Source organism: Pygoscelis adeliae, unplaced genomic scaffold (genome assembly GCF_000699105.1).
Source record: "Pygoscelis adeliae isolate BGI_AS28 unplaced genomic scaffold, ASM69910v1 Scaffold153, whole genome shotgun sequence".
Taxonomy (NCBI): Eukaryota; Metazoa; Chordata; class Aves; order Sphenisciformes; family Spheniscidae; genus Pygoscelis; species Pygoscelis adeliae.
Genome location: NW_008824408.1, coordinates 244,076 through 257,654, shown reverse-complemented (window position 1 = coordinate 257,654; position 13,579 = coordinate 244,076). Strand labels below are relative to the sequence as shown.

Below are 13,579 nucleotides of genomic sequence, written 5' to 3'. Positions count from 1 at the left end.
GCCGTGGAGGCTGCAGGACCCCTGCCCTGTCCAACCCCCTCCCTGCATCCCTGGCGTGGTGCAAAGCCTGCAGGAGCACGAGGAGAGTGCCGTGGCCGTAGGGGTCTGTGCAAGGTCAGCATGTGCCCGGCATGGGCTGGCTCTGCTCCCTCCTCCCTCCTCCAGCCTGGTTTCCTAAGGCTTTCCCATACCAATACTTTTTTTGCTGGCTGCAGGGGTGATGCAGCACGGCACGCTCGTGCCTCAGTTTCCCCTGGCTGTACTTAGTGCTGTCTCCTGGCAGCCAGGGCTCTTGCAGGCATCAGCTGCGCTGCCCTCCTGTCCCCCGGCCATGGAGGTGCTTGGAGCCAGGGGCAGCAGGAGCATGGCCCTGCTGGGTTAGGGGATGTGGCGGTTGAGCTGGGGGAAGTAGCAACTTCCCGTTGATTAAACACCAAGCCCAGATCAAAGCGGCGAGGCTCAGTAAGCGTTAACGAACCTGGTTCATCACTGGCCTGCTTTTTTCTACTGGTTTGTCCAGGGTAGCCCAGACTGTCATGGCCCTCCCGGGCCCCCACGTAGCACGCAGCGGCTTTCAGCGCTGCATGGAAAAGCCACCCTTCCTTCTGTTGCTGGCTGCCCTGACACATCGATTGCCAGCAAGGCTGCAGTGCCTTCCAGCTGCCCTCGGTGATCACAGGGAGCTGCTCCGCATGCTGTTGGGCTTCATGGAGCAATGCTATTTGCTGGCTGCCCTGCAAAGACGGCTTTGGCAAGGGGGCGGCTATATTGTTGGAGGCTTTGCATTCCAGCCCATGCAAGGCAGCCAAGTCCCTGTGAGCTGGAGCTGATGGGGAAGGGGTTATCCTGGACACGGAGCAACATCCTTGGAGGATGGTGGCTGCTGAAACTTTACTGGGTCTGTCTTGCTGCAAAACCCAGGCAAATCCTGCAGTGTGCTTTGCAGCCCTGGCGACGAGTGCAGCGGTGTGGCATACTCGGTGGGCACTTGCTGGTGTTGCTGCTCCGGCATTCTCCCCAGGGTGGTAACTGGGTGGTTGTGATTTCAGCCCCGCTGTTGCGTGATCCTGGTGGAGAGAAGTGTCCCCCAAGCTTGGTCTCACGAGGGTGGGTGAAGTGAAGCGGGCTGCGTTTGAGTGCACCTGGAGAATGAACAGAATCAGCAGTGGGGAAATTAAAAAAAAAAAAACAAACAACACAACCAAAAAAACCCCAAACCACCAAAAAACACCCCCCTCAAAGACCTGTTGAGTCATAAACTCAACAAACTTGATAGGGGAGCTGCGTGATAAAGCTTCCCCAGAGCCTGTTGCACCAGGTTTTACAGGAACCAGCCAGCTCTGGGACAGGCAGAAAATGCACTTAGCTAACCCACACCCAGGGACTTTCTGGCTCAAGGGCTAAAACAGTAGCAGCGGAGGAGGAGGAGGAGGAGGATGCTTCCTTTCAGACCAGGTCTTTAAGTCCTCTTGTGTGCCCTCAGGGTTGGAGCTTGGGCTGGAAACAGGAGACCCAGCTCTGCTTGGCCTCTCTAGCCTGGCTGTCTCTGCACAGGTCCTGGCTCTGGTTTTCTGCCTGTTTTGCGTATGTAGGTGCATACGGTGCCTTCCTGTCCCTGGTGCTGAGAAGGAAACCCCTGGCAACTTCCAGGCCACGGCAGGAATTTTTTTTTGAGGGGTATTTACAGGTAGCTGCGGTGCCGCCGGGATGAGTGGAGGCTGCTGGTCCTGCTCCCCAAACTTCCAGGCCACGGCAGGAAGTTTTTTTTGAGGGGTATTTACAGGTAGCTGCGGTGCCGCCGGGATGAGTGGAGGCTGCTGGTCCTGCTCCCCAAGTGCAGCTTCGCAGTTGCAGCCCCCTCGCCCGGCAGCTGCTTCCTGGCCGAAATGAGGTGGGGTCTGGGGTGGGGGCAGATGGGGAGATCCCCCATCCCTGCCAGGCTGGGCTGTGGGGTTTGCTGGGATGGTCGGCACTGCAGGATGCAAATGCCTTTGCTGGGTGTCCGGGGGGGGCTGACACTGTGCTTCTGCCCCCCCAGTTGTGCTCATCGGGGACTCTGGGGTGGGGAAGAGCAACCTGTTGTCGCGCTTCACCCGCAATGAGTTCAACCTGGAGAGCAAGAGCACCATCGGGGTGGAGTTTGCCACAAGGAGCATCCAGGTGGACAACAAGACCGTGAAGGCTCAGATCTGGGACACGGCCGGGCAGGAGCGGTACCGGGCCATCACCTCGGCGTGAGTTTCCATGCTCCCCACCTGTGTCCCTCACCTGGGGCCCTGCTGTGACCCTGTCCCCTTGCTGTCCCCCAGGTACTACCGGGGGGCAGTGGGAGCTCTGCTCGTCTACGACATCGCCAAGTACCTGACGTACGAGAACGCTGAGCGCTGGCTGAAGGAGCTGCAGGACCACGCTGATGCCAACATCGTCATCATGCTGGTGGGCAACAAGAGCGACCTGCGGCACCTGCGGGCCGTGCCCACCGACGAGGCCAGGAGCTTTGCAGGTATCTTCCCCCATCCTGCCCTGTTCTGTCCCACCCCAGGGCAGCTGTAGCTCACGGCGCCCGCCTGAGCTCACCCTGTCATTGCAGAGAAGAATGGGCTGTCCTTCCTCGAGACGTCTGCTCTGGACTCCACCAACGTGGAGACGGCTTTCCACAACATCCTCTCGGGTAAGGGGCAGCCAGGAAAGGGGGTGGGGGGGGGACACACATGGGTGGAGATGGTTTCGGACATTGTGTCCCACTGGGGACTCTGGCTCTGTACATTCCGGGGTGGGATCCTGCTCCCCTGGATGGGGAGATGTGGGCATTTGCACCCCTTGAGCTGTGTGTTTTGGGAGGGGGCAGGTCCCCCACTGAAATATATACTTACAGAATTTTTTTTTCCTTCTCTCTCTCTGCTGGCAGAGATCTACCGCATCGTGTCACAGAGGCAGATCACTGGGCAGCCAGAGTCAGAGTTCGGCCCCACCACAACCATCGAGCCCATCCGGGTGCTGCCCACGCAGCAGGAGGGCAGGCAGGCACCCTGCTGCCAGAACATCTGAGCCCCCGGGGGTGCCCTCACCCTGACACTCCCCACCACCACCCAGCACATGGTGGCATCATGTTACTCACCCTCTACCTCTGCTTGCTGCAGCCCCCCAGAACAGGGCGGGCTGGTGGCTGCTTCTGCATGGCTGCTCTTGTGTGCACCATCATGCTGCCTGTGTGCTGCTCTCCCTGTGTTTTATGTAGGACCTACACAAATAGTGGTGGGGGGGAAAGCAACAGGGTCTCTCTCCCCATGGTTTGGGACATGCCATCCCCTCACGTCCCTGCTTCCTCTAGCCCTGAAGGCACAGTCACTGGGTGACTCAGGGTGGCACTGAACAAGCCCAAACATCGCGACTCCTTTGTTTGGTGCCACGTTTCTGCGGCACCCCTGGGTGCAGCCCTTCAGGGCACGGCGCGGAGGGGGACACTGGGCGCACCTGGTGAAGCGAGCAGCAGCATGCGAGTTGCACCCAGCCCTGCCCCTTCAACACCAAGGGCTGGGTGTGCCTCTGGGTGCTGCTGGGGCAGCTGTGGGACACCCCAGTGTGGGGTGCGGGAGGTGACTCCCTACTCATGCCTGGAAGGACCCTGTTTTTCATGCTGTGAGCCCCTCGAGGCGTGCCTGCGGCACAGCCCCAGCAAAGGGAAAAGCTGCACCTCTTCCACTGCTGCCACAGCCCTGGGGGCCTGGGGCAGGGCCCCTCTTCCACTGCTGCCCCAGCCCCGGGGGACTGGAGCAGGGACCTGGGGGCCATGTCCTTTGGGGAGCCTGGAGGAGGGGACAAGGGGGGCCTGGGGCTTTGGGGGGTTGAGTGTGAGGGCAGGGATGGGATGCCTGAGGGTGGGCGTGCAGTCCCTCCGCACACCTCCCTGCGTGGTGGCTGGTGCCAGCACGTGGGGCCCCTCCGCTCTGGGCTGTGAGGAGCCTCCCATGTGGCTTGAACCTGTTCCACTCGAGTGTTTTGCCACTCGTGGCTGGGGGCTGGTGGCAGCGTGGTCTGGCCTGGGGACACGGTTGCCACTAGATGGAGCGTCTGCTGCACCTATAGGGGGACAGTGGCCCCATTCCCCTGCCTGGGGGACAGCGGGTACCTCCCAGAGTGAACATCGCCCAAGGTGCTGGGACAGACTGGGCTGAGGCCAGTGCCAGTGTCAGGGGGTGATTGGCAGGTGTCAATCAAGAGGGGTGCAGGTGCTGCAGTGGCCTTCCCAGGAGAGCCTGTCCCTTCCCATTAACCCCAGTGCTGGGCACGCGTCCCCCATCACAGCGTGGGGGTTTGGGGGGTGTGTGTCTCTCTCTGTCTCTCCATGGCTGCCCCCAGTCACCCCATCTCACTTGGCTGTGCCGGCAGGAGCTGTGCCAGGGTCTTGCCTTGGGGCGCAATTTATCACTGAAACAGGAATTTGGGCAAAATCCCCAAATAAAGTTGCTGCTGGAGGCTCTTTCTCTCTCTGCCAGGGTCCTTCCTTGAGGGCAGGAACCATGCCAGCTCCGGCTCCACGCCTCTGCCTGTTTGGGCGCGGAGCGGCTGGGCAGCGTCCCCAAGCGACAAAGGGTGTGAGAGGCGAGGAGGAGGAGGGGCAGGGAGGAAGGTGTGACGGTAGCCTGGGCAAGGGGGTGTCTTGCTGGGAGGCTGGAAGGGAGAGCTTGAAATTCAGGCTCAGAGGGGCAGGTTGCATCCTGCTGCCATGGCACAGGGGGAGCGTGGGGGTGCATGAACCGGGCACAGAAATGGCTGCACCGCGTGGGTGCCAGCCCCGTTTGGGTTGAGGTTGCCCCTTTTTTTCCCACCGACAGCGCAGCCACACCAGCCCTGGCAGCATCTTAACCTCGGCTTGCGCCATCCCGGTGCGGCGTGTCCCCGCGCCACGGCATTGCTCTGTCCCAGAGGCAGCCTCATCCCTGAGCTGGCCAGACCCGTCCTTGGCCACGTCCTGTTTGTGTCTGACCGTGGCTGGAGGCTGTCCCCAGGTGAGCGACAATTATTACCCCACCCGGCCGGACTCTGCCCTGTGCCCACACCAGCCAGGAGAGGCATGGCTATACGCAGACCAGCTGGAGAGCTGCCAAGTGCCACCCCCTTCCCGCACCACCATCTGCCCCCACCGAAACGCGGTGCCAAGAGGTGATATCAGCCCCGCCACCAGGAAAGGTGGGTGCCTGGGGGAAGGATGCCGCCCCTGGCTCCGCGAAGGGACGGGGTTGAGCCAAGCATCCCTTGGGGCTTGCTGCCATCAGACCTGCCATCCAGGCAGGCACTGGCATGGGCTCATGGGATGATGAGCTCATTTAGGCTCATGGAGACACTTTCAGGCTTGGCAGCTCAATTTTGTTCCAGGTTTCCTAGCTTTTATAGGATTTCTGCTGGAATGAAGTAGTGGGAAGGGTGAAACAATGCACAGGTTTGCACACAAGGCTCATGGACACGGGACCTTGCTGCCACCAGCACTTGGGAACAGCAGCTGGTGCAGGGGAGCTGACAGTCTTGCAAATGAAACTCCTTTGCTCTAATTAACCCCGAGAAGTGTTGCTAAAGGCGTGACAGACCCCTGAGGGGTGACGGAAGGAGGCTATGGCCCCCTTGCCCCCGGAGCTCAGCCCAGCCAGGGGCCCTGTTCCCAACCACCACTCCTGGGCCCCCTCCTAAAGCGTGAACAGACAGAAACCAAGAGCTGACACCAAATTTCTTAAGTAATAATACTTTAATAAAATTAAGTTCTTAATGTAATTTAGCACATTTAATACATTAACCCTTTCCCTTCTTTGTTTTCTACAAGTTGTGCAACATCATTATTTTAATTTTTTATTTTATTTTAATTTTTTTCCTTCTCCCCTTATACTATATGCCTCAAAACTCAGACAACGAGCCTAACTCTACTTCTATGTTCGGTTATATCTCTCTCTCAGGCCTTTATTTTTGCGTAACGCCGGAGAGATGAAAATACCTGGATGGAACATGTGATCGGTTTCCAATAGTAACAATCCTGACTACAGGTTTCCTATGACGTTAAAAGAAAAGAGGAAAAAAAAAAAAAAAGCAAACACAACATAATAGGGAATGGACTTTAAATGGAAGGGCCACACAGTCAGGACGGCCAGGCTAACACCGGGCAACTCTGTGGCTGGCTGGCTCAGCGCGAGGTTGGTAGTACCGTGGAGTAGGACTGTGTGATAGCACCCGGATCCGTGGGAAAGCGGATACACACAAACTTGTACGGCATTTTTGAGCGAGGACGAGAGAAAGCTAACATGGTACTGGTCAAGCAAAAGCCACGAAGGGCAGGTGGAGGGCTGCGCTCCCCTGGAAGCCGCTGCCACCGCGTGGGTATCGCTGAGATCGGCTGCCGATGGTCCCCGGTGGCTTGGGTTTCATTTTAGCTCACATCTTACACGGGAAATCCCACCGGAGCTGCTTTGCCAGAGTCCCAACGGCAGCAAGCTGGAGCCTGGATCTCTTTGATACTGGGGCAGAGCCGGAGAAAATCATCTGCAGCCCCAAAGGCTCCCAACCGACGCGCAGCCGGGTGCCTGGGGGCTGCTCTGGGCATCCCTGGGGATTTCCCTGGCTCGCCTGGGGCTGGGATCAGAGTTGGCTCCGTGGCATGGCAGCGTGAATGGGCTCTGCAGCGGCCACGGCTCAAACAGACCTGCTAGTTTGGGATTCGTCAGCGCTCATGCCCACTGCCTTTCATGTTTGCTTAACACTGCTTTTAACCCAGGAGCAAATCCTCAATTGCAAAACAGGATCTGGCCCCTGATTTTTTTTTTCCCTTTTTTTACGATTATCTTGAACAGAATTCATAAGGAAAAAGGAAAAAAAAAAAGTGCTGATCGTTTCACAGATGAGCAAAGCAGCCTGAGACCGTGTCTCTCCATCCCAGCTCCTGGGAGCTGAGAGAAGATCTCCGCGGCCACGAAGTGCTGCTCTGTCTCACCACTCCGTTTCTCTGCAAGTTGTTTCAAAAGCATCATCGCAAAACCAGAAAACACATTCTGCCGTCAGCTGCCTGGTAAACTGCTGCCACCGTTGGAGGGTGACTTCATTTTTTTATCCCTGCACAGACACCAGTGGAACAACTCCAGATTTTACATTAGTGTCACTTTACTGGGGGTGACTTTCAATTTGCTCCATTAGCAGCCCTGAAGCGATGCTGGAGTGGATCCAGCGGTAACGCCGCAGCCTGCCAGGGCTGAAGCGACTTCAGATTCCAGTAGAGTAACCCCATTGAAACGGGTGAGTTACACGGGAGTAAAGGCAGGAGCTGCCCGACCTCCACCGTCTCCAGCCTTCACGGCACAGGCAAAACTGAAGTCAGCCCCGCACAATTATGGCTGAATTTTCCACCAGGTCAACTGACAGCAGAACGTCACTTCAAGTTTCTACAGTATGTGAAAACCCACAATAAAATACAGAGATTGCTCCCTAACATCCTAGAAAGGTTTTTGGAAGAACCGGCCCATCCTGGCTCTGCTCCTGCCGGTGCTGACACCAAGGAAACCTTGCTGTGGGCTCGGCAGAGGCAGGATGGAACCCCACTATCAGTATACAAGTTACTATAAAGTGCATCCACTCTCCAGTCCAGGGCATCACTGTACAATGTCAATCACTGACTCTTCTTCAAGTATCAAAACCAAAAAATGAGGTAAAACAAAAATGAAAGAGCAAACAGGCCGCCTCACCGCCCCTGCAGGGAAGGACCAGGCGCTTGATTCCACCAAGCACGAACCCCTCCGAAAGCGCGGGAGACATCGTGCCATGCTTTCCGAAACCTCCCCAGCGCGCCGGGGAGGGTCCCGTGGAGTGATCTCTGATTCACAGTGCTATATGCAGAAACAGAATGAGAACTGTCTTTGCTTCCTGTCCTAACCTATTGCATGGCTTTGCTGAATCAATGCTGGTAAGCGGCTGCCTCGTCCCACCCCAGAAGCAGGCATGCCATCCGCGGGCGAGGGAACGAGGGGCAGCCGCTGCATTTCTCGAAGGCTTTGGGATCCTTGTGGATGCTCCTGAACTGCAGGACATCCCTGGGTTCGCTACGGCTGAGCCACGACACAGAGGATAGGAGCAAAAGCTAAACCACCTTTAAGGTAACCACCTTTCAAGAGTGTTTTCTTTGCAACGCTCTGCTTCTCTAATAATAACGGAGTTGACGCCAAGTCATTTATTTTCGAGTTATACCGTGTAAATGGTGATATTGGTGCAGCAAAAAGCAGTCACCAACGCTCCGGGGAAAAGTGCTGGCCTGGCTCTGAAATGTAAGGACCAGGGTTTAACCAGCTGGCCGGGTGCCCCACCACCAGTGCCAGGGCTGCGCTCCCCTGCCCTGAACTGCCCAAAGCAGATCTGCCGTCAGCACAAAAGCTCCCCTCTGTGCAGACGGACCCGCCGTCCAGCCTTTGCACCTGAACGCTGGTCCGCCAGCTCGGGGAGCCGTTCAGTCCCGCTCTTGGCACTGCAAAGACTCAGGTGTCCGGCTGCAGAGCCCGACGCGCTGCACCAGCCGAGAACAGCCTCCAGCCTCCTCCCTTGCTTTCGCAGCTGAAAACCGGGCGCTCGCCACGACTGTCACCCTCCCAAGAGCAGGATGGCGTGGGGCCGACTGCCGGGAAGCAAAGCTGTGGGCTCAGGGATGCTGTGGCCCGGCACAGCCACGGGAAGGACCTCCCAGGCCAGCAGAGCCTTTTGCGAACATTTCACCCGCAGCTCAAACATGATGACTTGAGGCTGAGCAATAGCTCCCTTAAGGGAGCAGCCGACACAGAAAAAACACCCAACAAGCCAAATCTGGCATCCTGAAGGATGCCAGTTGCTAAACAAGTGAACCCATCCCAAGGCGCACATCGTCTCCCTCGTGCAATGCTTCCTCACCGGGTCGAGATATAACCGAAAAAAGGGAAAAAAAAAAAAAAACAAAACAGAAAAAAACCCCAAGGGAACAAACCAACCCTAATGTCCTGTCTACTGCCCGGCTCCGAGGGCAGAAAGCCTAATTCACGGCCCCGCAGCGGACATGCCAGAGGAGCCCCGCGCCTTCGCACCAGCACCTCGCTGCCTTTGAGCTCTGTCCGTCACGTTACAGAGGGGAGATCATCCAATTTTCCTTTCCTTCGCCTTCCCACCCAGAACGGTCCCACCCGTCCATCACGGGGACCTTCCAACACCTTCGGTGCTGGGAGAAGTTCAAAAAGCAAGAACAGCACAAGAAAAGTAACAGCAACTTTTAACATTTCTTTTTCTGAAATTTCATGATCCAAGCCCAAGGCTGGAGGTCAGAATAAGGCAAAAATAATGGCCTAAAACTTTCTTATTTTGTTCTGTGACTAGCCAAATCTTTCTATTTTTATTAAAAAAGCAACATAAAAACCCAAACGTATCTTTTTTAAAAAAATACATATTATTAGATCCCTTTTTTTTTTTTCCCCTCTATAAAAATAACTTCAGGACTTTGATTGACAGAAGGTACCAGTCGGTGGTCTGTTATTTTGTTAGGCTTTCATTCGTTTATTTGTTTGCTTCAGAAAAATAGTACCAAAAAAAGATGGAATTTCTGGGGAAGTTAAAAATGATAGCTGATCTTGTTTACAAGTTTATTTTACATTCTGCTCTGTCTGGGATCACTTGGATCTACTATAGATTAAACAATATGGATAGCATCTACTATTTGAACTAGTTAATTTTATTTTAATCTTTACTCTAGGATTATATGAAATAAATTTGAATGTTTATTATTATTAACTTTTTTTTAATACCCATCAACTCAAACTTTTCTTTTTTTTCCTTCTCCTTTTTGGTTAAAAACAAACAAACAAAAAAAAATCTTATTTTAAAATGCTTCTTTGAAAGGCAACAGAGCAGAAGCATCCCCCATCTTCCTGCTGCTTTGGGAAGGGGAGCGGGACAAGGGCTGGCTTCGTGGTGGAGGTACGGGACCCCCCGCGCTCCCCAGCCCATGGGGAGGTCGAGGTTGCTCAGCCCGTCTGCAAAAGCAGCTCCTTGGGCCAAGATCCTGCAAACCACTCAGGGATGTGGCTGAAGTTAAGCGCATGCTTAAGTGCTTTCCTGGATTAAAGCATGTGCTTTGCAAGCTCAGAGCCTCGCTGGCTAAAAAGGGGGGACTCCACTCGCTCCAGGCTGTCTTTACATTAGTTGTCTTGCACGAGACGTGCCCGTGCTGGCTTGGGGGGAGCAGAAAGGGTAACATTTACCTATCTAGGATGGGTCGAAGCTGGCCAGGGGCTCTGCAACAAGCTGTCTTGTCCCCTGGCTGCTCAGAGCGCCAGGTACAAGCCCAAAGCAGCTGCAGTAGGTCCTGCACAAGCCCTTGGGTCCAAACGGACGACGGTGGATGTTTGCAAGATCAGGCCTGGCCTGAATGCTGGGACAAAATACTCCTGTCCTTGCAGCCCGCTCAGCTGCAGAAAGAAATGGAGCCAAAGCCTAAAGGGAGGCAACGGACGGCAACCACCACCCTCGTCCTCGTCCGCAGAGCAGCCCTGCGAGCATGCTCCCATCCCAGGGAGGTCCAAGCTGGCAGTGGCTCTTGGTCCCTCCCGTCAAGGCTGCGGGAAGGACCATAACTCCTCTCGCCTCTGACAAGAAGCAGTTTTATACAGGGCTCTCTGAAACCCTGCTGCGAACCGAATCAATGGCAAAACTCTCCACCGGCTCCCTGGGACAGGATAGGGCTTGTTGTGGTGCCGGTAGGAAAACAAGCAGGAGGAGGGCTGAAGAGGTGAGTAACGCAAGCTTTGCTTTCCAAGAGCGTCCAGCCTCCTCCCGAGCCCCTGCCCTCCCCAAAGAAACCACAGCGAGAGCAAACCTTCATCACCCAGCGCCTGCCCTGGGCGGCAGGTCGGAGCTGGACCCCCAGGGAGCCCGTGGGCACGAGGGATGCGCTGAAGTGCTTTGCTGCAGCGGGGCCGGGGCTCGCCAGGGGCTGGCGCTGGGCGACGCCGCCGAAAGAGCCCCAAGCCCCAACCCGGAGGGTTTCTGCAGCCGGGGCCTGATCCCGCAAAGACGGTTCAGCGTGCTCAGACCTCGACCCCTCGCAAAGGGACTCGCTAGACAGAGCAACCACAGGACGGGGGCTTCGAAATGACCGCACGGGCTTTGATTCATAGTGGTTTTTCTCTTCTACTTCTCTGGTTTTTAATTACCTTTTTTCTTCCTTTTTTTTTTTTTTAAATACATCCAACTGTGTTAATTTCTTATTTCTGGAAAGGGCTATCTGCACCATAACTATCACCTTTTACATACACACACGCACACACAAAAAAGGAAACATATATTAAAAACACTTTTTAAGCAATACTCTGGATACAAATGTATTTTTTAACCTACATATATTCTAAACCTTCTAAACTTTTAAGGATCACTTTATCATAAAATAAAATATCCTTTTTTCTTATAATAAATTACCTAATAAAAAGTATTTTTATTAGCCCAGTTCCTTGCTACATTTACATGTAATAAATGCATTTATTAAAATAGAATATTAAATTATAAAGAAATGTTCTAATTTTAAAATCTTATGTCTTTTTTTCCCTCCTCTCTCTCTCTTTAAAAAACACCAGTAAATGCATCAAAATAAACCCTTCAAATACCAAATAAACAGGTTGGAGCATTTTGATTTAAGAGGTTCACAATATTAACAGTCTGAGCCTTTGTATGTATGGAGATTATTTTTTTTTAAGAAAGAAAGAAAAGAGAAAAAAATAATAGATATCCCTCCAGCTGAAAAATACTTTTGCAAATGGGAGCTAGGACAAGATATTTTTATAGTATCTCCTCATTAAATATAAATCCAATTTTGGTTCTTTTTTTTCTTTTGTTATGTATTATAATACATACTATTCTCTATATAATTTATGTCGATGAGGATGACATCACAGCATGATATTACTTTACCCCTCCGTTTCCCTTTGTTATGTTTTGTCACCCTCTCCCCCGCATCGTCCCTTCTCCAGGAGTCCCCGTCCCCACCGCGGCAGCTTGCAAACACCGGCCGAAGACGCAGCAGGTTTTGGGGGACACGGCAGAGCAGCGCAGCCATCACCCCGAAACTCCCCTGCTGAGCACCCCGCTGCCACCCGTCCACTCCCTGGTCACATCTCCCCGCTGTGCCAGGACTGGGGAGTCCCCGCTCCCACAGCTCTGATGCCATCTCGGCTCCACCCGGGAGGTCACATCCACAAGGAAAGGTTGCAGGATGAGTCCCCAAATTCAGCAAAGCACCGGAGCCCCCGCTCCTTGGTTTCAGCAAGTGCCGAAGTCGGCTGCAGTTTGGCAAAGCACATGCATAAATCCCAGCGGCGCGCTGAACCGGGGCGTCTGGCACCAAGTCAGCCTCATTTGCTAGGTCCACTCCATCCCCCCATGGGTCTGATCCTGCCTGGACCTGGAAGCCTCCTGCTAACAGCTCAGCACCTTCCAACGCAGCTATGCTCCGAGCCCCCTGGGTTTTTGGGGACCTGCCCTCTGACTCCCCGCTCGCGCCCTCGGAGGCTGTGTCGCCTGCCTCGCAAAAGCGCCCCAACACAGCTCAGCCCTGCAGCAGGATGAGTGCCCAGGGGAGGCTGCCACTGGCATTCATCCGGGCATGGCAAGTCACAGTCGGGTCCTCAGCCAGGTCTCCGCCCTGGCTCCACCATCCCCACCAGCAGACGGATACACTCGGGAACAACCTGCTCCCCTGCCTGGCCAGCAGCGCGGAGGGGAGACCAGCAGCGTCCATTTGCATTGGGCCACCCGCAAGGTCCCATCCTGCAAGCACGGATGCTTCACTTTACCGCTGCCAGGAGCCAGACCGATTTTGGTGGGCCGCTCGCTAGCCGTACAGTTAAGCCCCCGTGTGATTTGCAGGATGGGGGTCTTGAGGACCGGGCTCCCTGCAAGGGTTTCGCTGCTCCTAAACCAGAGGGAGGGAGAGCCGGGCGGCTCAGCGAGACCCGGCTTTGTGTGCCGGGTCCCAGCACCACATGCCTCCCTCCCTCCCCTGGGTGCAAGTAGGGTGCCCCGTTATCAATTTAGCACCCCGAACGGGTTATCCCCCCGAGTCCTGGGAGGGATGTTTAGGGCAGTTGAAGCTAGCGAGGTTTCGCCTAGCTGGTTTTACATTGCAAGGTCGGTCACCAAAGGCATCTCTGCAGGGCGGGAGGGAAGGAGGAAAGCAGACCCGCGCGCAGGGAGCCCGGCTCAGACCTTGCTGCAGAGAAGGGCAGGGTGCAGGGAGGAGGGGTCTGTCTTTAGTTAACGTTATTGCTGGTGAATTAGACCAACAAGCCATTTTTAGTCACCTATCAAGGAAGATACAAGTCAGAGCAAATAGTTAAGGTCATGGGCATTTTTCTTGTTTTTTGTTTTTATTTTATTTTTTTTAAGGTTTTTATATATATACATATATTTAAAAAGAGAGAAAAAAAAAAAAAAAAGTTACGCAAATTTGTTGTTTAAGCCCCGCAACCGGGCTCCCCTAGGATGCTAACAGGCAGGGCCCAGGACTGCCCCTCTCTGGGTGCCCCCGACGGGCCGGGGAGCAGCG

The 13,579-nt window shown here is 54.7% G+C and overlaps 2 protein-coding genes across 2 annotated transcripts in view; one reads left to right on the top strand and one right to left on the bottom strand.

The window, feature by feature from the left end:
- LOC103913902 (ras-related protein Rab-11A-like) overlaps window positions 1-3,048 on the top strand; it is a 4,187-nt gene extending 1,139 nt beyond the window's left edge. Inside the window, exons 2-6 of the mRNA XM_009320483.1 lie at window positions 1,410-1,526; window positions 2,025-2,234; window positions 2,310-2,503; window positions 2,591-2,671; window positions 2,909-3,048. Of these exons, the coding sequence (XP_009318758.1) occupies window positions 1,410-1,526; window positions 2,025-2,234; window positions 2,310-2,503; window positions 2,591-2,671; window positions 2,909-3,048 (742 nt within the window). The remainder of the gene's footprint in view (window positions 1-1,409; window positions 1,527-2,024; window positions 2,235-2,309; window positions 2,504-2,590; window positions 2,672-2,908) is intronic.
- A 5,556-nt stretch (window positions 3,049-8,604) lies between these two features.
- MEX3A (mex-3 RNA binding family member A) overlaps window positions 8,605-13,579 on the bottom strand; it is an 11,136-nt gene continuing 6,161 nt past the window's right edge. The window contains exon 3 of the mRNA XM_009320482.1: window positions 8,605-8,778. Within this exon, the coding sequence (XP_009318757.1) occupies window positions 8,605-8,778 (174 nt within the window). The remainder of the gene's footprint in view (window positions 8,779-13,579) is intronic.